The 24207-nt window shown below is 40.6% G+C and overlaps 1 protein-coding gene across 2 annotated transcripts in view; it reads left to right on the top strand.

Moving 5' to 3' along the window:
- LOC114548554 (1-phosphatidylinositol 4,5-bisphosphate phosphodiesterase delta-3-A) overlaps positions 1–18983 on the top strand; it is a 39785-nt gene extending 20802 nt beyond the window's left edge. For both annotated transcript variants that reach the window (XM_028568539.1, XM_028568537.1), the window contains exons 4-16: positions 2351–2579; positions 3402–3531; positions 4354–4579; positions 5570–5771; positions 7383–7527; positions 7740–7892; positions 10517–10657; positions 10744–10897; positions 12264–12380; positions 12587–12765; positions 14151–14286; positions 16491–16640; positions 17856–18983. In XM_028568539.1, the coding sequence (XP_028424340.1) occupies positions 2351–2579; positions 3402–3531; positions 4354–4579; positions 5570–5771; positions 7383–7527; positions 7740–7892; positions 10517–10657; positions 10744–10897; positions 12264–12380; positions 12587–12765; positions 14151–14286; positions 16491–16640; positions 17856–18004 (2111 nt within the window). In that variant the 3' untranslated portion in view covers positions 18005–18983. The remainder of the gene's footprint in view (positions 1–2350; positions 2580–3401; positions 3532–4353; positions 4580–5569; positions 5772–7382; positions 7528–7739; positions 7893–10516; positions 10658–10743; positions 10898–12263; positions 12381–12586; positions 12766–14150; positions 14287–16490; positions 16641–17855) is intronic.
- The last annotated feature ends 5224 nt before the right edge of the window (positions 18984–24207 follow it).

Here is a 24207-nt window from a genome sequence, read left to right as displayed (position 1 = left end):
GAGAGGACAAGTAGCAGCAGGTCACACATCAATCCTTCAACATACATTCATCATACATTAAACAAATTCATCCATATTATACAGACAAATTAACAATAAAAAAGACTGTTTGCCCAGATTAGTCTTAGCTCTGGGGGGTACAAAATCTGTTGAGCTACCCCTAGTGGAGTACCTGTGAACTTCATTTACTCTCTTAAAATAATTTCTTGAATTTCCATGAACAATTTTATGTCTTTCAACCATCCCACCCTTTCATAGTGGGAAGATTCCAGATGAGTTCTTCAGATGAGTGAGGCAGCAGGAACGAGTGGAGCAACAGCCTACTCAAGACACATGGTGTTAGTGCAGCCATATGACACCACACAAGAACATACAAAGACTTTACTGATGAACAGATGGACATGGCTGGCCACACTTACATGTGACAGTGTATCTCACACTCATGCATTACGCTCAAGAGTGTGACTTTGGGTTGAAAAGTGGGGGGGGACACAAACCAGGGTTCTCGGGGTCTTCTGCCTAAGAAAAGGTTTTCGATTTGAATCTCATTTCCTGCATTTCTACATCCATTTATAGGGACTATGGTGATACAAAATCCAGGAAATAATTGAGTTGATCATAATGATAAATTCTTCTAGAAGAAATAGTACTAAACTATGTATGAGAAAAATATGCTTGGGGCAGCCTCCAGCTCACCCAGTAAGAGCATTCGCCCCATGTTGGCTGAGTCCTGCAGCGGCGTGGGTTTGAGTCCGGCCTGCGGCCCTTTGCTGCGTGTCATCCCCCATTTCATGTCTATCCACTGTCACTATAATAAAGAGAAAAGTTACTTTATTTATTGTTTAAAGTCCAAGTGTGTAATGTGTTTAGGTGTTCATTATCAAAATCTGTGTTGCCCGTTCACAAACTTGTCTTTTTTTCATGAATATTTACCACCGCCATCATTTCCAAGTATTCCTTTTGGCTTGAAATTTTACATTTGCATTCGCAAATTCGTTGTTTGCATGAATGGGGTAGACGCTCCATATTCATGCGCCATCTGAAAATACGTTAGCCGGAAAGGGACATACAGGACATACTGCTCCGCCTTTTGCGTTTTCGCTGTTACATGATAAACTCACAGCTGCTGCTAATGCTGCTAATGGGTATCGTAGCTTCCCAGCCCAGGAAACATGGAGGACCACATGTATTCAAAATCCAGATTTCAGGAACAGGAGCCTTCTTCGCCCAGAAAAAGAAAAAGGAGATTGAAAAGAGCAAGACAGCAGCTTTTTGAAGTGTGAAGGCTATCGTAGCTGTAGTACATACTTTGAACTGCGTGGTGGGAGAGAGTTGATTGGATATATGATCTCAACGCTAGATGGGAGAAATTCCTACACACTGGATAAACAAAAACATATCAAACAAATTTGAAAGTGTCTGTGTGTGGGGGGGAACAAACTGGATTTTGAAAAGTGGGGGTGACATGTCCCCACTGGAAATTACGCCCTTACGCTATATGGGTTGCGTTCTAATTAATTTGAGAGTATTAGCTATTAGTTTGAATTTGTTACAACTTAACGTTTTGAAAAAGTGACAGCTCTACCATCCCTGCCTCTTTTCTTTGTGGATATCTCATTCTGTGTTGCTATTAGAGATGGCCCGATACCATTTTTTGCTTCCCGATACCGATTCCGATACCTGAACTTGTGTATCGCCTGATACCGAGTACCGATCCGATACCAGTGTGTCATATATTTTATTATGTTTTAACATAATTAAATGATAGTTTGCCATTTGCAGACGTTGCTCCCAGAAGAATAGCTTCTTTGCTATTTCGTTTGTTGTTGTGGTCTCCTTTTAAATGTTCAAGCTCTCGCATATTTCCATTATGATAACAGAGGTTAAGGATCAATAACAATACCTCAGAAAAACTGAGCAATAAACCAATGAGACAACAACAAGGCACTCATGACTTCCTCTTGGAGTAAATATACAGTAGATAGATAGATAGATAGATAGATAGATAGATAGATAGATCCCAAATTGGGAAATTACTCTGTTACATCAGCAAAATATCAGACACACAGCACACATACAGAATATACAAGAAATAATAAATAGGATAGAATACAAGCACAAATATTCTAAAAATAAAAATACAAAGGAAAGAATGTACAAACGTATACGGGTTGGGAATAAAAATGTACTTAAACAGTATTTAAATAGTATTCATAAAGATGTAAGTAAAATGTCAAGAATATCACTTGATAGCAGGATGGATAATAATTGGGCAATACTTGCTCTACATACTTTTCACCTACTTATACTTATGTATTTCTTCCTGTCTGTTTCCTTCACACATCCTCAGTCTCTGTCATGGAAGTGGAGTGCGTTCGTGAGGGTTGCCAGTCAGAGACATTGCGGCAGATGATGGGCTCAGTACCCGAGCAGCGGTGTTTGACAGTGGTCTTCAAAGGGCCCCGCAAGAGCCTGGATCTCCTCTGCCAGAGCCAGGAGGAGGCTCAGCATTGGGCCCGCGGCATCCGAACCCTGCAGGGACGGGTGGAAAACATGACCCAGAAAGAGAAACTTGACCAATATCCTAATTGTTGTAGATTTGGAATTTGTTATTAGATTATTTTAAGGGTGCAAAGGGCCTAATATTTGCATTTCATTTTAATCTTACAGAAAAGGAAGTTGATTTTACTGATTTTTTTGAGTCTGTCAGTGTCGATACTAGGGCTATCCAAATATTCAAATATTCGTTCCATGGGTAGGTATTCGATTTTCGATTTTGGGATTGGAATATTTGTTTTTTTAGGATTGGAATATTCTTTATATTATATATATTATTGGAATATATATATATTTTTTTTTACGTGCATGCAACCTGAAATTCACTTTGGTGTTTTGTTGGGATAAAGCTGCTAGCTAAATGTCCGCTAGCCTCTGACTAATTGTAATTGTAATGCAGCGCTATGTCATCCATCTCAGCCAAGAGCAGAGAAATGTTACGTTACATTGAGTTGGAACTGTCTGCAGTGTGTATGCAGAGATAATAATGCCAAGAATAGTCATACATCATATATTGTTATATACATATAAGTCTTATACATTTGGAATCATTTTTAAAGAATTATTGTTGGAGGCCCCATAAGCCCCCTGCAAAGACCTTTAAGAGTCCCAAACCAAAATGCCAACAGTATAACAAGTATCTAAAAAAAATATATGTTGATACTATTGTTATCCTTCACTTTTTTGATTGAAGGAAATGTTCCCAAAAACAAAACAGAATACCAACATAAAGTATCTATAGGTTAGTATAATGAAGTATTACTGCTGTGCTACAAAACTCCAAATTGGTCAAACACTGTCCATTGTTTGCTCTCGCTGCCTCCTTGACTATGTTTGTGTGTCACCTGGATTCATGCTTACCTGAGTCGGGCTGACCAGAACCACGATGATAAGATGAGCTATGACGAAGTCCAGACACTGCTACGGATGATCAACATTGACCTGAATGACCAGTACGCCCGTAGCCTCTTCCAGGTAACAACATACACAAACACATAACTTGCGGATGGCACCGGCCCCCCCTGAAATATGATTGGCCCTGCCCCCAGATCCATTGGGCTAGAGTGCTGTCAATCGGACAATTGTGACTTCCATTGGATCAGAGTACGGTCACTTGGCTGCGTGTTCTGCCAATCTTCCACCCAGCCCTTGTCACATGACCCATTAATGTTGCCATGATGACCATCCAAAAGATACCATGGAACCAGCACTGGAATTGTTTTTTTTTTTTAGTGGCAGACTGAGCCTATAGAAAATGTGTATTGTATTTGGATATACAATTTGTTTAAAATGAAAACAAGTGAAACTAATAATGAATGTGATGTTTTATTTAGCAGAATTATATTGTGTGTTGTTCTATTCCTATCCAATAGGCGTGATTTCATTTTTGTCTCAAATCATAGGCATCTCTCCTTGTTCCGCTAGCTGCCTGCCCCCTGAACACACTGTGAAAAAGCCCGGCCTCAGGAGACAACACAGGGGTCGTAAACGTCAAACAAACACCCACCCCCTCCCCCAACCTTCTCATAGGGGATTGGCTGGAACGTGGTTTGTTGTATTTTGGTGCACAGCCTGTGCCCCTAGTGTTTGTTTGACGTTTACGACCCCTGTGTTGTCTCCCGAGACCGGGCTTTTTCACGGTGTGTTCAGGGGGCAGGCAGCTAGCGGATCAAGGAGAGATTCCTACGATTTGAGACAAAAATGAAATTGCGCTGAAACCATGCAGGAACTCATAGTGCACCTTTAAATTATGAAACAAAGATTGATCATGTGTGTCTCACTCTGTTTTAATGATAGAAATGTGACCAGTCAGCCGACGGTCGTCTGGACCACGGAGAGATCGAAGTGTTCTGCAGGGAGTTGTTACGGAGACCAGAGCTGGATGCGGTGTTCATCCGCTACTCTGCAAATGGCTGTGTACTTTCTACTGTGGACCTGAGGGATTTCTTGAAGGACCAGGGGGAGGACGCTTCACTCACCCACGCCCAAAGCCTGATCCTCACCTATGAACTTAACGAGTGGGGTACGGTGCAAAGTACCAACATTTATCTGGTGTGTGTTCAGCAAAAGGGCTCTGATAACCCATTAGACACGACTCACCCAGCACCAAATGGGAGACCAACAGCGTTAGCGACTATATGTTCAACACAGAGCGTCCAGCAGCTGTCCAATTTTCTCAAGAGTTAATAAAGAACAAAATAGAGCTAAAAGTAGAGGGAATATTGGATTTAAATAAGTCACGTTGCCAAAAAAGATAGATGGTTTGCCTATAATGTTTGTCATTTTAAAACAGAATCAAAAATGCCTGCCCGATTTCTTGCCTTTAAGAGTGAACCGCAAAAGTCGAGTTAAGCAACTGCTGCGCATAATTCTTTACGTTATATTTTTTTTTAAATGTTGGAACTGCTGGTTTGCACCCTGGTACTGTACATGCTTTTATTTTTCATCTACAATTAAACTCACATAAGAAGGTTAAGAGTCCTGTATGAATTTGGAAGTTAGATTAGGAGTTTCTGTGTCCGATAATTTCTGCAACTTTCAGAAAATGACCATCCAACATTGTCGCCTACTTCACACAGTGATTGGCCAGATTTATGACGGGCAGCATTAGTGTGGCTGTTCGGAACAACTATAAACGCATTTGATTTCCGACGTGGTCGGTCAAAACATAGTTTTGAACAAGCATAACCTGACCCCTAGTCTAAACACCAAGAATCAGCTGCTGCCTTTAAAAATAAGACAAAGTATGTTTGTATCTCTTTTAATTGGAATATCTCTTTTCTGTTAACTGATGCGAAGTCCAGGAAGGCCTTACCGCCTAGAAGAAAGACTTGGTCCTTCCCTGTGATCAGCAGGACACAGTACTGTATGACCAAAAACAAATGATAGCACTAAAATTGTTATATATTTAATGGAATTTACAACAAGCTGCACTATGACTATGCCAGTTTGCTCGCTATATGATAATTTCCCTACTTCAATGATTTGTGTTTGTGCCTTTTGCCCAGTACAGCCCAGAAGAACCAGTTCATGACCCCCAATGGTTTCACCATGTACATGCTGTCTAAGGAGAACTGTGTGTTGAACCCGGAACATGCTAGGGTTTACCAAGACATGAAACGCCCACTGACACACTACTTCATCTCCTCCTCCCACAACACCTACCTCACTAAGGACCAGCTGACTGGGGCCAGCAGCACAGAGCCTTACATCCGGTACGAATGAACACCCACATACAGTATATGGAAGTTTGTTGGTCTCTTTATTCTAATGAAATGCAATTTTGCCATGCAATTTGAATATGCATCTTGCAATAACGTCACTGTAGGGTGAAAACCTTGTATGTCATGTGCTGTATAACAATATATTGCGACAGGGATATACATAACAGTCATTCACACATCTATCAAAAGTAAAACAATGGACATGCTATGGTTACTACATATTTTTGTTAGATATGGAAAACTATGAGTGGGGGCTGCTCTGAATTGTCCCCCCTGATAGAGCCCAGGGTCTCCTGAAGCAGCTGACAGGTATGTTGGAGCCAGAAGCGCTGCAGCTTCCATTGCGGAATCACAAACTCAGGTGTGGGAGGAAGTCAGGGAGTCCATGGAGAAGGGCTAACAAACGTCCTGGCAAACTGTCTGTCAACTCAGGAAGGAGAGGCTGGTCCTAGCCCAGGCTGTGGTCAGTATGGTGGACACCTGCTGACCCTGACTGGGAAAGCTTAAAGTTTAAAGTAGGAGTCTGAGGTTATTTGCGAGGTGTCTGCCAGCCAGTTTATGTTATGTTAGCAAGCAAACTATAGCACAACTACCCACAAAGTACTGCTTGCTGGCAAAGTGCTCATTTCAAAACGTTACTGATACATATACACAAACGGATAACCCCGTCATTGTAACCAAAATATGTCTGAGTTTATTTGCAGAGCTTATGTCAGTGAACTAGCATGTTGCTACTCTCCACAATAGGCTGCTTGAAACACCGACTATCAACACACAGGACCAGTTGACCAATCACGGCGGGCGTATAATATATATATAACGCTGAAGCATAAATCAGCCTTAAGAACACTTTATGGAACTCCTAGACCTGAGTGACACGCCTCATTGTGGAGGAGGCAGCGTTGGAGGACAGCAAGGAAGCCTTACCTGTTTCCCTGGGAGAGATCACTCATGCAATTAAATAAAGTCCACAGAGGCAAGGCGCTAGGGGTGAAAGATGTTTCCCCTGAGATGCATATTGTTGGGCTGCCTTGATTTGTGGAGCTTGGGAACAGTGCCTGTGTTCTACAGACAGTGGTGGGTACCATTTTTAAAAAGGAGACCGGTGGCTTTGCTTTAGTTATAGGGGTGTCAGCTTGCCTGGGAAAGCTTATGCCAGGGTTCTGGAAACGAGGCTCTGGTTGAACCAGAGGAAGCGCAATGCTGATTAGGTATGGTGGCTTTAGGATTTAGGCAGTCATGGATAGAAGCGCCCAAAATGAGTTTCCTTTGAAGGGTGGCTGGTCTTAGACATCTGGAAGGAGCTCAGAATAGAACTGCTGCTCCTTTGCTGCGCAAAAAGTCAGCTGTTGTGGTCTGATCTGATATGGAAGCCTCCCTTTAGAACAGAGGTTTTCAAACTGTGAGGTGCGCCGCCCCAAATATGTAAAAGATGCCAATTAGACCTTGATGCATTTTGACAGCTAGTCTCTGGATGTTGTTGTTATCTTTGCTAGTCGCCAACAGAAAGCGGGGACAGTTTAGTCACAAACTCTTAAATTACACATTTACTCACTGCGTCATCTCTGTTTCAGAGATTCCTAACGATGATTTTTCTCTTAGAGCGCTGAATCATTGCTGCCGCTGTGTGGAGCTGGACTGTTGGGATGGAGATAAAGGAGAGCCAGTCATCTATCATGGTCACACACTCACCTCCAAAGTGCTCTTTGTCGAAGTCATTGAGACGATCAATGAATATGCTTTTAAAGTGAGTATGGTTCATGGTCACATTCAGAGTTATACTGTAGAGATGAGTATTAAAAGTTTAGACACATGTTTTCTAAATTAATTTAATTCATTTGTGTGGACATATGTACTTTGACAATTTTGCTGACAGGCGAAAAGATAATTTCCTTCCCCTCTTCTGCTCTATGGAAACCCTTTTCTCCCTGACTTTGCACCATCATCACTTTCTCCCAGGCATCTCCTTTCCCTCTGATCCTGTCCCTGGAGAACCACTGCTCCGTGGAGCAGCAGACAGTAATGGCGCGACACCTGCGATCCATCCTGGGAGACAAACTCCTCACCAAGCCCCTCGGTGATCTGGATCCTCACAGCCTGCCTTCACCAGAGGTTAGGAGACGCTGTTCCATAACCGCATGAAAGTTCAATCCCCATGGGAACTACTATATTATTGAAACTAATAGTGTCTTTGATTGAGACATACTGTAGATGATGCCTGCATGCACTGGAACCACACAATGGCAGGTTTTGCAGTTGGAGTGTGGTTGCTACTTTTCAGTTTAATGTGGATGAGGTTAATGACTTAATTAATGTTAATGACTGGCTCTCAGTCAGACTCTGACACCGTTTTTAATATCCAAACTCTCCAACTAGACGGCAATAATCTCTCTGTTATGTGCGTGCTGCATTTGTAAATAGTTTCTCTGTCTTAGTAGCAACTGTTAGGATTACGTGTAAAGCAGAGAACAAACTGTTTGTGTTAAATGGGAAATCTGGGTTCTCTGCTCTTCTGTTTCCCACTTATTCTACATTTCCACATAATCAAGGTTAGTGCATGCGCTCACGATCTGTGCCACAGTAATCACACTCCCTGGAAGCACCTCATGTGTGACTGCAATTACACTCTGATGATTTTATACTATTTGCTTTGAGGATTTTACACTCACATACAGTAGGCTACTGTTTTATTGTTATCTATCCTTTGTCATAAATTATTAATATATTACAAGCAGTCATGATAAAAGTGTCACAAGTGTGAGTGCGAGGCGACCCAAATCCAGGAGCAATTTTAGAGATTTATTGATGATGTGAAGATTCATAGGCTTACAGGAAGGTAGGCTTTACCGGCAACGGCATGGCAGTCCAAACAAACAGCAAGCGTCACTCAACAATGACAATCTGGCAAAGTGTGAATATACTGCCAGGCAGATTAGGGATATGGGAAGTAGGTGAGTATGTGTGGGCGGGGAAGATGATGGAAAGGGCAGGCAGGAGGGAGTGTCTGGACCTGAAATGAAGCACAGGGCTGGAGGGTTAAGGCCTGGGTTACTACTACATAAGCACAGAGCTTGGTAAAGGGTTAGGAGTAGAGCCAGACCGATATTATCGCCCGATATTATCAGTTCGGTATTGTTCTGTTGTGACAATAAAACAAGCAAGTTTAGTTTTAAACTACATTATTAAATTATTTTAGTGAGGACTCATAAATAACTACAAATAACTAATGTTAGGGAAATCTGTTTATGTTTTGTTACGCGTTTCTGGATAAATATTTTTTAATACATATCGGCCGATATATCAGAATAACGGATTTTTAAATCACCAAATATTTGTATCGATATCGGCCTTAAAAATCCTTTATCAGTCGGGCTCTAGTTAGGAGGTTTAGGTACCTACCCCTGAAGCCTAGTACTTGTGGGTTAGTGTTAGTGCACTGCTTAGTAGTGTGCTATGGTTCAGGTCCAGTACTTCAGTAAATTGTGAGAAAAGTTTGTGTAAAGTGTGTAAAGTGAGTAAAATATTCTTAAAGGTCCCACATTCTGCTTATTTTCAGGTTCATACTTGTATTCTGGGTTTCTACTGGAACATGTTTACATGCTTTAATGTTCAAAAAACACATTCTTTTTTATCACACTGTCTGTCTGTATATACCTGTATTCACCCTCTATCTGAAACGCTCCTTTATAGCGCTTGCCTCTTTAAGCCCCCCTCCTGAAAAAGTCCAGTCTGCTGTGATTGGTCACTGTTTCCGGGTCCTCCTCAGCTGCGCTCTCTGAGTCTCTGCACCATCATTGTAAGCGGGGAATGACTGTAACAGCACTGTAGCAGCACTTTCTACCTACATATGGTATGGTTGTGACATCACAGCGTACAGAAGTCCTGACGGCTCGTTTAAAGGCACAGTTTCTAAATACGGGCTGTGTGCGTTTCTCTGTGGATTGAGGGTTTTGATTAGGGCTGTGTATTGGCAAGAATCTGGCAATACGATACGTATCACAATACATGGGTCACAATTCAATATATTGCAATATATTTAGATACTGTGCATAAGGCGATATATTGGGATTTTTTTTTTAAGTATACTTTTAGAAAAACTAATATTTGAAAAAAGACATGATCATCAAAGTCAAAGAAGTTTACTTTAGGTAAAGAATTCAGTACACAGACAATCAAACTGCCAGTTTGGGATTGTGGTTCACAGGTTCTTAGTGAGCTAATTTTGATATAAAGTTGATACAAAGTTCAGCCATAGCTACATTATTAGCTTCTAGCAAAAAGTCAGGCACTCTTAGGCACTGTTAGGCCAGGACACTAGTGGTGCGTCTCAGCATAGCTATCTAGCGGTAGGGGGTTTAAACACAACATAAATGTGAACCACCGTCTTACATGAATATTTTGGCACATAAACAAAAAAAAAATATCGATATTGTGTTTTTGAAAATCGATACAGTATTGCTAAATAAAATATCGCAATACTCAAGTGTATCAATTTTTTCTTAGACCCCTAGTTTTGTTACTTAACCTCGACCTGCTTTATAATAAAAGAAAACCGAAATCTCACTTGTTACCTTCAACAATGTAAACAGTAGTAGTGATAGTCGTATTACTGTAGTAATAGCAGTCAGTGGCTGTAGCTCTAGTGGTATTTTTAATCATTACAAAATAGTTTAAAGATTAGTATAATTTTTAAACAACTTGTTAATGTGTGTGGAATGTATTGGTTGTGTGTGCAGGATCTTAAGGGTAAAATCCTGGTGAAGGGGAAGAAGGAGCACATGGTGGAGCGCTCGTCCAGCTCTTCAGACCTCAGCTCCTCAGACGAGGAGGCCAGCCGCTCTGAAGGCAAACCCAGCAGTAAGAAAGAGAACCAGAAGGTAGGTAAGCTCACCTTTAGCCTCACAGCAGTGGCTCCCACCAATGCATGGTGTAATGTGATGGGCTTCTGTGTGTGTCTTCTCAGCCAGGTGTGTCTAAGCTGAGTCCAGAGCTGTCAGAGCTGGTCGTGTACACCCGCAGTGTTCACTTTAAAAGCTTCGAACAAGCAGCCAAAGCCCCCGCAACTGACATGTCCTCTTTCTCTGAAAGTGAAGCGCTAAGACACGTGAAGGACTCAGGTACAATGTGTGCATGTGACTTAATCATAGACTGTAACAATAATGGACAAAACTTCCAGGTCCGAAAAGTGAAGCCAATGCAGAAGTGCCTTAAAGCTGCATTCTATCTAATTTCCAGCAGGGGGCGACTCCACTGGTTGCAAAAAGAAGTCTGTTTCTATAGAAGTTTATGGGGAAATGACCCTACTTCTCACTTGATTTATTACCTCAATAAACATTTTCATATTGAGTTAACGGCTTCAATCGCTAGTTTCAAGTCTTCTTCAATACAGCATCATGTTCATTTTGTAAATTATGATCCCATTTATTTTAAAATAGACGATAAAGCAGGGGATGCTTTAGGGCCTATCAATCAGGACAGAGGATGTGCAATGCTAACCATGGCCCTGTGTACATTAAAATAGCCGTGAACTAGTTTTTTTTGTCCTTGTTTTCACCTTAAACTTTGACCCTCTCACTGTGTGTTTTCATTTCACCAAAGTTAATTAGATAATTTTGGTCGCCTAAAAATGTCTTGTTCAGCATTATGCCAACCAAGCTAGCTAGCTAGCGTTAGCAGGGGAAGTTTGCTGATTTTCTGTGTACTGTTGTACATCCAAATAAATGCCAGCACGTTGAGGTCTGCGTTTATCCGCCTGTAATGGATGATTGGATGACTCACTTCAGAAGGGTTGAAAATCGGCAACTTTCCCTCTTTAGCGTTTGGCTTAGCGCAGTGTCATTGGAACACCCTCTCAACCCTCCACCCTCTCATCTAAAATCCTCACGTCCGGTTGCAAAAAACCAAGATGGCCAAGTATCACCAAACTCGAGGCTTCAAAAACAGCAGTCCACAACCCTATGGGTGACATCACAGATGCCACGTCCTTTATTTTTACAGACTATAGACTTAAAGGTGCTCTAAGCGATGTGTGCGTGACGGCACGTATTTTCAAACAAAATGAGGCTAGCTCGCCCCTCCCTGCTCCTCATCCCGTCCCCTCCCCCTCCCTTCCGTGCACTAACCCCCCACCCCCCAAATCCTTCTCGCTAGAAGACTGTTTGTTATGTTTGGTGGTGCAGGTTGGCCAGTTTGGTTTTGTTGGCGTTTGTGGAGCCTGGGCTGTCTACAGAGACCGTGTTTTTTTACAGTGTGTTTGTATGGGACAAAAATGTTGTAGCCTAAAAAACGCGTGACATAGCTTGGAGCAGCTTTAACTTACTTTCTAAAAGTAGAGGTAAATAGTTTGCATGGTGCCCACATATTATTAAGATTTGGTTTTATACAGTTACCTTGTTCAGGCAGCACAAGGACAAAAGCAAAATGAGTCTTTCTTCCGCTGGCCATTGGACTAACTGGACTGTTTTTGTTGTCCTGCCCCTCCAGGGATGTATTTTGTTCGTCATAACAGCCACCAGCTCAGCAGGATTTACCCCTCAGGCCAGCGCCTCCAGTCCTCCAACTACAACCCTCAGGACATGTGGAACGGAGGCTGTCAAATTGGTGAGAGCTTATTTTTATGTTATTCTATTCACAAGAGAAGCAGACAGAGTAAACACGAGTTTTACTCAGACAGCTGGCTTCTTAGTCCTTATCTTCCACTCTTTGCTGTGATTGTGTGCTACCCATCCCCCAACATCCCCCCAGTGGTTGTATCCAAAGAACACTGTGGTAGGCCTAGGCTGCTAACACAGTTGTGTTTTCTTCAGTCGCTTTGAATTTTCAGACACCTGGTGAACAGATGGACCTAAACCAAGGCAGGTTTCTGCAGAATGGTCACTGTGGGTACATGTTGAAGCCTCCCTTCATGTGCCAGCCTGACACCACCTTCAACCCGGAGAACGTTGGTGGAGGTCCTGGCCACACACCTGTCCTGCTCACTGTTCGGGTAAAATGTCGCCAAACCTGCCCCTAAATGAGAAGCAAATAGCAAAATAGGTGAAACTGCAGGTTCCAGGGTGCCTGGGTCGCTCACCTGGTAGAGCGTGCGCCCATATATAGAGGTTTACGCAGCTGTGGGTTTGACTCCAACCTGGGGCCCTTTGCTGCATGTCATTCCCTCCCTCTCTCCCCTTGCATGTCTTCAGCTGTCCTATATAAATAAAGGCCTAACATGCCCCAAAAAATGACCTTAACAAAAGAATTGCAGGTTCCAAACATATTTTTACCACTGTCAATACTGTCAAAACTGAAAGATACTTAGGTTGCTTTCACACCTACCTCGCATGGTCCGTTTAAAACGAACCCTGGAGCCTTTGGTTGGATAGTCCAGTTGGTTTGGGCTGGTGTGGAAGCTCATCTGAACTCTGGTGCACATCAAACAAACCACCTCTGGTCCGCTTGAAAACGGGGGTCTCGGTTTGCTTCCAAGTGAACTAGAGTTCAGTTCACTTCAGGGAAGAATGCGATCCGACCCAAACACAGGAAGTGAACCAAATACAGAGCATTTAGCTTGTGTGCAATTTCATCCTTGCACACAATTTACGGACTTCTATATGATTTAAAGAATGATTACTTTCAGATCCATAAGCTGTTGTGAGCACCTATCGCTGTTCATCTGTATGACATCATCTTCTTTCTCTCTCTCTCTCTCTCTCTCTCTCTCTCTCTCTCTCTCTCTCCTTCATTCGCTGTCTGTCAGCTTCTCACATTGTTCGCCTTCTTCTAAAATATTAGAAACACTAACGCAGAACCAGAAAACCAAAGGGACGTGCACAGGTACGGGCTGTTGTTGCCCGGGAAACAGCCCGTTTGCCCTGACTAGCTTAGCTGCCCCTCTGGAGAAAGAGCCTAAATACACTTTACTTACAATTTAGAGATATAGCCCCTTCAAATGTCTGTGCACGTCCCTGCCCAAGACGTTATACATTTGGTGTTGCCCTATTAGCATTATTTCTAAGACCATAATGCAAGTTTCGGATATTCTGTCCAATAAACAAGCGACCGTCTCGATCGTGGGACGTGTGTTTGCAGTGTTTGGTGCGTTTAACAAAGTGCAGTGTGAAAGCAAACCGAACCAAATGAAAAATGCAACAATGTTGCAACTTCACCCCTGAATCGCGAGTCCACGAACTCTAGGAATGGATGTTTCTTACTGCAATGGTTCTCTGGAGTTGTAATTGGCTGCAATTGGAATCCAAACACGAGCCACTGAGGAAATCTATACCAAGAGAGAATACAAGAATGTTTGAACTGTTGCTAGATAAGCTCTTCTCGCTCCATTCTGTAATGATACTCTGATCAAATGAAGCTTTGATTTGATTGTTATTCCAGGTTATTTCAGCTCAGCAGCTGCCTAAACCAGAATGGGATAAACCCAGCTCGATTGTGGACCCTCATGTGTGGGTGGAGATACATGGTGTTCCCATAGACAACTACAAGAAGAAAACTCATCATATCGACAACAATGGTAAATGCCCACCCTATCGACAAAAGCCCCTTTGTCAAATGAAATGGCTTCGGTAGAAATTTCTACACAGCTTTAGATAGTTGTACAGTTCATATTGTAGCTAATTAGCACCATGACATGGTTGAAAAAGCTCCAGAAAAACCTTGTAGGTGGACCCTGGTTGAAAAAGTCCGATGGCTTCTGCAACTCCAAGGGGGCGTAGGAATACAAGGAACGGTCGACTCGGTACCCATGTGTTATTAACCCCTAAGTTCATTTTGCGCCAGATTTGTCCTTTAATGTCCCACCCACAGTTTTATGTGGAAAGTTTCTAATTTATTAAATAATTGCTCAAAGCATTTAAACAAAGTTTAGTGTTGGAGTTTGTAACATTCCAAAATCTTTATTTTGACTTACAGATTTTCATTCAAGTAAAGGTATATCGGTTCCAAAAATCCATTATTTTTTTCAATAAAATGTTTATTGGCTTTTGTTTGAACATCAAAAAAAATAAAAAAATAAAACATATATATATATATATATATATATATATATATATATATATATATAACAATAATATAAACAAATAGACAAAAAATAAAATAATAAAAAATAAATAAAAACATTACAGGACATCCAGAACAAAACTAAACCATAAAATAAGTAAATTATACATTTGGATATCACAGTTCACAGCCATACATTGTGTAGTTTAATTTGCTATTTCAGTCATCCGATGTTGTCTAAACAATTTGGTTACAGTAGTGCAAAAAGGGAGTCCAAATTTTGTAAAAGTCTTTTGGTTTCCCTTTAACAACATAAGTCAGTTTTTCCAAGGCAAGGTCATGCTGGTCATTTATTTAAACCACTGACTAGGAGTGGGTCCTTGGGTCTCTTTCCATTTTAAAGCAATAGCACGCTTGGCCTGAAGCAAATTAAAATCAATTAGTTTGCGCTTTCTTGCATTCACCTCAAGATTTACTGGGTATAAATGAAACAAACACAATTTAGGTACAAGAGGGACATTTTCTTCAACCAATTTACCAATCATAAAAATAATCTCTTTCCAAAATCCTTGAATCTCATTACACTCCCAAATACAATGATAAAGGGTACAAATTTCTTGTTTGCATTTTAAACAGTTATCTGGAATATTTTGATTAAATTTATGTAGTTTGACTGGGGTAATGTAGGTCCGCAAAAGCAATTTATATTGCAGCAATTTACACCTAGTATTGATGCTGGGATTTTGGGCAAATAAACAAGATTCCATCCATTCTTCTTTAGAAATGTCTTCCTGAAGATCATTCTTCCATGCTGTTAAATAGGACAACGAACTCTCTTTTGATCCCTCTAAAAGTATATTATAAAAGAATGACAGATTGCTTTTATCCTTTAAATGTTTTAAAGTGTGATTTTCTATAATTGACAAAGGGGGTTCTAAATATTTTTTTTATTTTAGAGTGTATAAAACTTCTTATTTGTAAATATTTTAAAAAATGTTTCTGAGGGATATCATATTTTCTCATCAGTTGCTGGAAAGACAACATTATACCTTCCTCGTATAAATCTTTTACTTGACTTATTCCCTTATACATCCAGTTTTTAAATCCCTGATCACTTCTCCCCGGCACAAAATTTGTATTACCCCAAATAGGTGACCAACCTGACAATGTAATTTCTTTATCTAAAAACGTATGGGCTTCATACCATACAGAAATTGTATTCCTAAGGAAAGGATTATGCGTAGCTTTTTTGAGCATTTTAATTGAATTTTCTATATCTATCCACGCTGGAGTGTCTGTATCTATGAAGTAGTACATAGCAGAACAAAGTTGAGCTGCCCAATAGTAAAGTTTTATATTTGGTACTTTAAGCCCTCCCCGTTCGTATGGTAGATAGAGTAAGGACAGACGTAATCGAGGACGTTTGTTGTTCCATATAAATCTTGTGAATGTTTTCTTGAGTATAGCAAAGAAGGTAGCTGGAAGAGGAACCGTTATATCGTTTTTTATTAACTACTAATAATCGGTATCTGCCTTGAAAAAACAGAATCAGTCCATCCCTAGTGTTAATAAAGGGGTACTTGAGTTTACCTGACAGGGCTGTGGGGGTAAGGTTGGGACACTACATACTGCAGAGTATGATTTCACACAAAGTCCATCAAGTAAAACTGCATACATTGGTGTGAATAAATGTGTTAGTGTGTTCTTTCCTTTTTTCAGGCTTTAACCCACGATGGGACTGTAGCTTTAACTTTACCGTCCATGTTCCTGACCTGGCTCTGGTTCGCTTCCTGGTGGAGGACCATGACTACACCTCAAGCAATGACTTCCTAGGACAATACACCCTGCCTTTTACCAGTCTCCGCACAGGTGCGTGTGGGGACAGTAGAGTTTTGGGACTGTACCAAATACTTGTTTGAGGTTGCCAATGCAGTATGAATAATAGGCCTGGGACCAGAGTTGGAAAGTAACAAATTACAATTAATTACGTTACTGTAATTGAGTAGTTTTTGTATGTGCGTACTTTTACTTTTTAAAGTAGTTTTACAAATCTGTAATTTTACTTTTACTTAAGTATGTTTTGTTTGAAGTATTGTTTTGTTACATTTTAAATCACAGCCGTTACTGAGTAAAAAAAAAAAAAAGGAAATAAAAAAGATTGCTTTGGCAAAGTATCTGTCCACAAAATCAAACCGAAAGCTTTTTTCAACATTTTTGTTGTGTTTTCCGAAATATTTTGGGTGTGTTTAGCGCGTACCAAAGCTTTAGTGTGTAACTTTTTTTATTAAAGGCCCAGTAGGTAAGACTTATAAAACTAACTTTCTGTCATATTTGCTGAAACTGACCCTATGTTCCAGTAGAACTACATGAAGCAGGTCATTAAAAAAAAATCTGGCTCCTCCGGCTCCACCTACAGCCTGGAGTGAGATTTGCAAAAATCCACCGCTCCCTGTTCAGATGCACCAATCAGGGCCAGGGGGGGGGTGGCTTGTATCATGAGGACGCGCCGACAGTGTTGTTGTCATTACTTAGAATTCCTCATGGGGGCGACAGAAACGACGCACTATAGCTTTAAGTAAAAGTTTGTCAAAGTAATATTACTTTTACGTAAGTAGAATATTTTTGTACTTTTTCCACCTCTCCGATGTGCTTTAGTCCCGATTCGATTCTTTCACGATACATGGGTTCTGATTAAATTTGTATTGCGATTTTCATTTATTACGATTCTAGAAGTATTGCGGTTCGATAGCATTGAGTATTGCAATTTTCTTTTCCTTCTTTAACAAAAACAAAAGTTGAATAATGCACTTCTAGAGACAATATACCATGAGACATTTCTAAATAAGTGATTGTTTTCTAAAAAGAATGCACATATCTGTCAGACAGTCAGACATTTATTTCATTTGTGAAGAGGAACAAAACATGGATTTTCTGCATTTTCTGCTTTCACTCTGTTTTGCTGGAAATAAATATGAATAAATATAAATATTTGTTACGTATCATTTTTTTTGGGGGATTTTTTTTCCCCAACCCCTAATAAATGGTAATTCGCTCTCCCTTCTTTTCTTTATCTCCTCTCTGCAGGATATCGTCATGTCCCACTACTCAAAGTGGATGGCTCCAGCCTCTCGCCGTCCTCCCTCTTCGTCCATCTTAAGGTCATCCCATGTCAGAGCAGTCCCTCAAAATCATCAGCTAAGTCCCCGGCCAAGTCTTCAGCCAAAAATCTTTAACCCCATCTCTACCCCATAGCAACATAAAGCATGAAAGCCACCATGGGAAGACGCCTGGACATACTATCTGCCCGGATCCAGGCAAAAAAAAAGATCTAGGCCCTAAATCATTTAACGTAACGTTTATAACCTTGTCCAACAAATGTTGCAGCTATATCCTCAACCTGTCTATGTTTTACAGAGCAGGAGGATTGAGCAGAGACTTGAGAAGTTAATGACAACCCAATGAAACAGTCCACACTTATTATTATCTACGAGATCATGACCAAAGTTTGGAGCTAGATTTTGTCTCTACATGTTGAACATATAAGAGTCCTAGCTAAAGTCTCAGACCTTTTAAAGGAAGGACTTCTTTTTATCGATTCTTTTAGTATTGTATTTTTAGTGTATTTTATCTGAATAGTCTAGAAATGCCTGCTGGTATGTGATTGAAAACATTACTTGGGTAGGGTAGAAAGTCCACATGTAAGTGGAGACTTTATAAATGGTATGTGAGGGAGACATCATCTAGAAACAATCCTCTGATATGCGGATATCAGTTGACAGAACTATTGGTCGCTGTAATCATTCCTGCCGTCCAAGACGTGATCCCGTCCTAATGCGACTCTACTGTAAAACACAAAAGACTGAATCCACACAATACATTCTGTACAAAAACACATTCTAAAGTGCAGCTGAAGCTAAAATGTGGCTTTCGGAGTCTGGAGGCTGGTGTACTTCAAACAACGTGCATGTTGCATTGACAGAACAGCATCTGAACGCGCCGGCTGCGTCCGACAATGTTTGTAACTTTTCCGAAACAAAAACCCCTTCAGGCTGCAACTGTGTAGAAGTGAGAAGAAGCAGGGGAGATTTGAACTTCTCTCTCTCGCTTTTTCCATTCTTAAACTGTATGGCGTCATCTCCATTTGTCGCAATATTTTCCGTGGCAATTCTGTATCGATACACAGACGCCAAGTATCGATCTATTATTATATATGTGTTGGTCAGTTTGTCTGCTTGACAATCCCATTTTGCAGCAATTAAATTGAAGTGAGATGAACAAACAGAGAAATGTATCTTTTTAGATAAAACAGATGTTGACAAAGTTTCCTTTTGGGGACATCATTTGAAATTGGGAAAAATTTGAAGTTGGAAAAAAGGTAACGAATTGCAGTATATCGCAGAATATTGCAATATGTTTAAAATCGCAATAGAATTGAATCGTGACATAAGTATCTTGATGATATTGTATCGTGAGGCCTCTCGTGATTCCCTCCCCTAGCAAACAGTGGAATTACTCTGTTCATATAATTAAGTAATCTACCAGGAATGCACACTTTAATCGTGGAGCCAGCTCAGGCCAAATCTAGTGGTTATCTTTGTCCTGGCAGCCGTGTGTAGTAGTGATCGAACAATACTGTTTTTTCAAGGCCGATACCGATTATTAGTAGTTAATGAAACCGACAATCGATATTTGGAACCGATGTGCACTTACAGTGAAAATGAAAATCTTTAAGTCAAACTTAAGATATTGGAATGTTACAAACTTCAACACACAAGTTTGTTTGAATGCTTTAAAGGGGTGATAGAATGTAAAACCAATTTTACCCTGTCATATTTGAATAACGACAGTTCGGTGCGTAAATAGGACATACATAGAAGCTCAAAGTCCCACTGATACCCCTTTACTATGAAAATTTCATATTTTGAAACTGCCGCTGAAAACGGGCGAATCCCAACAAAGCTGGAAGTTGACGTCAACCTCCCAAAAACCGGAACCTTTGTCAGCCCATGGGTGTATTAAGAGAACGGTCATAGCTAACGAAACCCCCACTGTTCACAAAAAATCATTAACTTGAAATTGGACACCGTTGTTAGCTTTATAAGACATTTAGGGAGATGTTGTATAAGTGGCGTGATGGAATTCAAACTGTAAATATACAGAAATTACGCCAAAAATGAAGCTAACTATCTGTGATTTGCAGCTAGCCACACATAGCTAGGATTGAAGGGACAGTCATAGATAACGAAACCCCTAATCTTTACAAAAATTCATTAACTTGAAATCGGACACTGTTGTTAGCTTTATAAGACCTTTAGAGATATGTTGTATAAGTGGCGTGACAAAATTCAAACTGTAAATATAGCTAGTTATGCTGACAGCCAGCCAAGATTAACTGGAACTGTTGTAATAGATTGCTGGTGTAACAACCTCGCTGACCGCGCTATCACTCTCACACACGGGCCATTTAGCTAGAAGGAAGAGGGGAGCTGCAGGCCCTGGAGCTCTGTCAGAGCACCAGCGTTTGGTCCATTAACCCCAAAACGGTGACTTTGCGCGGGTATCGAGTGCTGTGGGCTGCAAGCCGTAACGGAGCTCAATCGAGCTCAGAACAGGCCGGGGTGTGTAAAGGAAGGCAGGCCGTGCAGCGAGGCAGCAACACAGGCAGCACCGGCAGCTGAACTCCGACACACAGTCTTACCAAATTTGCAATAAGCCATAAATTTTCGTAAAACGGCCCATATTTGAGCTTTATATAGTTGATTTCTCGCTTAAAAAAGTCTCAGAAGTGAATTTAATAACGTAATAGCCCGACAAACAATGTATAACTTTGCAATAAGACCTGCTGTCAAGTCTCCCATGTGTTTCTATGTAGTTTGCTCAAACCAATCAGCGCGTAGCTCATTCTGAATATTCATGAGAATACCATATTTGGAAGAAAAGCTCTTGTTCCAAATAGAGCCATATTCACAGGGTAGTTAAGGGCCTAATAAAATAGCATTCGGGCAATTTTCAGCCCAACCAATGTTACATACCCCATTAGGAGACCTTAAGGAACAGTGTAAAATACCCTATATAATCATTCTATCACCCCTTTAAGTAATTATTGAATTAATTAAAAACCTTTAACACAATACACAGTAAAAGATAGTCAGATAGTGTTGTGGGGGGACATTAAAGGTTAACTACCGTTTTTTTCAACCTGGATAATAATCTTTGACATTGGTCCAGTATTAAGCGAGATTGCTGCACAAGCTACAATGTAAGTTAATAGGGCAATTGTGCAGCTTGGATTTACCTTAAAATACACTTCATTCAAAGTCGACAGAAACTAAATAAAACTATGAAGAGCTGTTGTGGGTCGTCTTTCCACTTTTCCAACCATCACAACACAACTGTGAAAATATGTTGGCTCTATACACGCTAAAAATATAGATTTTTTTAATGGAGTCTGGTGGGTTTAGCTTTAGCGACTTCACAGCTGTTTCTGGTTAAACAGAAAGGTCTCAAAGAGGTTTTAAAAAGGCCTATCTCTGAATGGATCCTTTCCATAATGTTGTCAGACACTTAGAATATTAATCTGAGCCTGTCAGCGGCAAAACGAGCACTTTTGTGAAGGTAAATACAAGCTGGACAACTGCACTATTAACTTACACTGTAGCTTTTTTCGCTGACTGCCTATGGCAACGTCAAAGATTGTTTTTCCCATCAGTCACTTAGACACAGAAACATAGGAACACAGGGTCCAGGTTGAAAAAAAAACCGGTAGTTACCCTTTAGGTCCGACTCAGTGGTGAGTGTAACCGAAGCAGAGGGACAGACACAGAGCTGTAGCCGATAAAACGCTGATAGAGATAATCTGCAAACTGCCAAATAAAGGCCCGATAATAATCTGTCTATCCTTAGTGTGTAGGTTTATTGCCAGTGTTTTGTCCTGTCAACAATCTAAATGGGACTACTAGGAAGTATCCCTCTACTGATCAAGGAAATGTCAGGGGGAATTTCAAACTAAACTTTGGAAGACATTTAATTTGTCTAGCTTATGTAGCTAAAGCCTCATATTAGCTTTAGCCATCTTGCAGTGGAGTCACATAAGGAAGGATCTGTTCACAGCCAGAACAGGAAGAATAACTACAACCAATAACTCTATCAACATACACATGGCATGCAAGTATTGTATTTAAAAATATCTGTGTTAAAAATATTCGGTAATACTTTACTTGAAGGTATCTACGTAAGAGTGACATGACACTGTCATGAACACATGAACTCTAACCCTAACCATAACTTACAACACTTACTAAAAGAAGCGTTATGTCATAAACGTTTATGACTAGTTTATAATGTTTATGACACGTTCATGACAGTGTCATGTCACTCTTATGTAGATACCTGGATCATACGATACTTAGTAACCAGGTTACTCAGAGAAACCACGTTAGCAGGAAATCTGAGGTCATGTTCCTAGGCACTGTAGTAACCTGGTTACTGCAAATCTGTGTATACATGCAGCAGGACTGTATCCTAATACAGCCCTCAGTGTCAGTGTTAACCTGATACTGGGTTTAAATGGGGTCTGGGTCTTTTTTTACTTTTTTACACGTTTGAATCAGAAATCTGTAAATCCACTCCAGAATGTGCAGAACTCAGCTGCCAGGCTTTGAACCAGAACCAAGAGACTTGATCACATCACTCCTGTTTTTAGCTTCTCTGCATTGGCTGCCGGTATGTTTTAGAATAGATTTTAAGATGTTACTGACCACTCTTAAGGCTCTTCATGGCCTCGCACCTATACGTATATCTCAGACCTCCTGGTACGTACTTTGAGATCCTGGGGCAGAGGTCTTTGGTCTGTTCCAGAGACCCAGCTGAAAACTAAAGGGGAGCGTTTGAAGTCAAGGGCTCTGGAATGATCTGCCCGAGGATATCAGGTCAGCTGAGTCACTGATCTCTCTTAAGTCCCTTTGTCACTACCCGATGTGAGTCCAGTGCAGATGTGAGTTGCGCGTGCGTCACTTTGCGACAAGTAACCGACAAGAACCTGCTAACCAGAGACTTCTGTAATTAACCTGACTCCGCTAGATGGATCGCTTCGCATTTGCTCGGCATATCCATCTGGGAACTTTCCGTTGGAGAACTTTTGGGAAGGGGCAGAAATACTGGTTAGCTGATTGGATGAACCATCTGTTTCAGGTTCCCGGACCATATTCCAAAAGAAGAATCCAAGAGAAAAAAAGCATTAGCGAGCGGCTAACAGAATTAGGGCTACCGCTGTCTGAAAATACTGGTTAGCTGATTGGATAAACCATCTGTCTATCACCACCTAACCCACCTCAAAACCAACGCTGATTGGCCCGGTCGTTTGGCGAACGGCTCCAAATTTTCTCTATCTCAAGATGCCAGACTGATCTGCGAGGGGAAAACTGGAGCTCGCGAGATCAGGACGGTCTCACGAGGCTATTCTGTAATATCAGTACAATAAAAATGGAGCTACATAACTGTTGGCTACAAGTTAGCAATCAGACACAACAAAGGCTGTATCTTGAATGGCGTTTTGAGCTAACGTTAGCAATCAAACAATCATAGATAGCTAAAACGTTTTTGAAATGATTTCCATATTCTGTTATTGTTTGTAATGACAAAAGTTTATTATTTTATGGATTTCACAAATGTCAGTATGACACGTTGTGCCGTACACCGTTTAAATCTGAGCATGCGCGACTCACATCTGCACTGGACTCACATCGGGTAGTGACACCCTTCTTGAATCACGACTGGCTTGTTTATTTGTTTTGTGAAGCACTTTGTAACATGGAGTTTGAAAAGTGCTCTATAAAAAATTATTATTGTTATTATTATTATAAATGTGGCGATTGCCCTAATACTATATTGCAAAAAAGCTACATGGAAAATAACAGTTATATGCTGTATAACAGATGTTACTGTAGATCTCTGTGATGAAGAAAGATGTCTGCCTGTCTGACATGTGCTGTACAAATGAAAAGCTTACTGGCAGTTAAATCCCGTGTTAGTACTTTAGTTTTTTAACGTAGCTTAGTTTATGTTAAATGGAAAACATATTTTGAAGAGATTACTTGTTTTGTTAAATGTTTGATTCACAGTGACTGTATTTTAGCTTGACACAACCTATATTATATTTATGTATCTGTGAATGACCACACTATATTATTATAAGTAGCAGGCTAGAGATTTTATTCTATAAATAAAATCTGCTCAGTTATGCAATAGGAACAATGATTATGTGCACTCGATAAATCTGCTGTCTTACTGTTAGCTTGTTAGATTAGATATACATGCTTATGCTGCATAGTTGCAACCAGTTATCTTTGTTTTATTTGACTTTGTGTTAAGATTTGTGCTGTGCAAGGAGATCCTAGCCACTGTGACCAACCACGTTTCTATGTCAGACACCGCTCTG

Source organism: Perca flavescens, chromosome 21 (genome assembly GCF_004354835.1).
Source record: "Perca flavescens isolate YP-PL-M2 chromosome 21, PFLA_1.0, whole genome shotgun sequence".
Classification (NCBI taxonomy): Eukaryota; Metazoa; Chordata; class Actinopteri; order Perciformes; family Percidae; genus Perca; species Perca flavescens.
The sequence above is the reverse complement of the archived record's forward strand: the minus strand, read 5'-3'. Positions and strand labels throughout refer to the sequence as shown.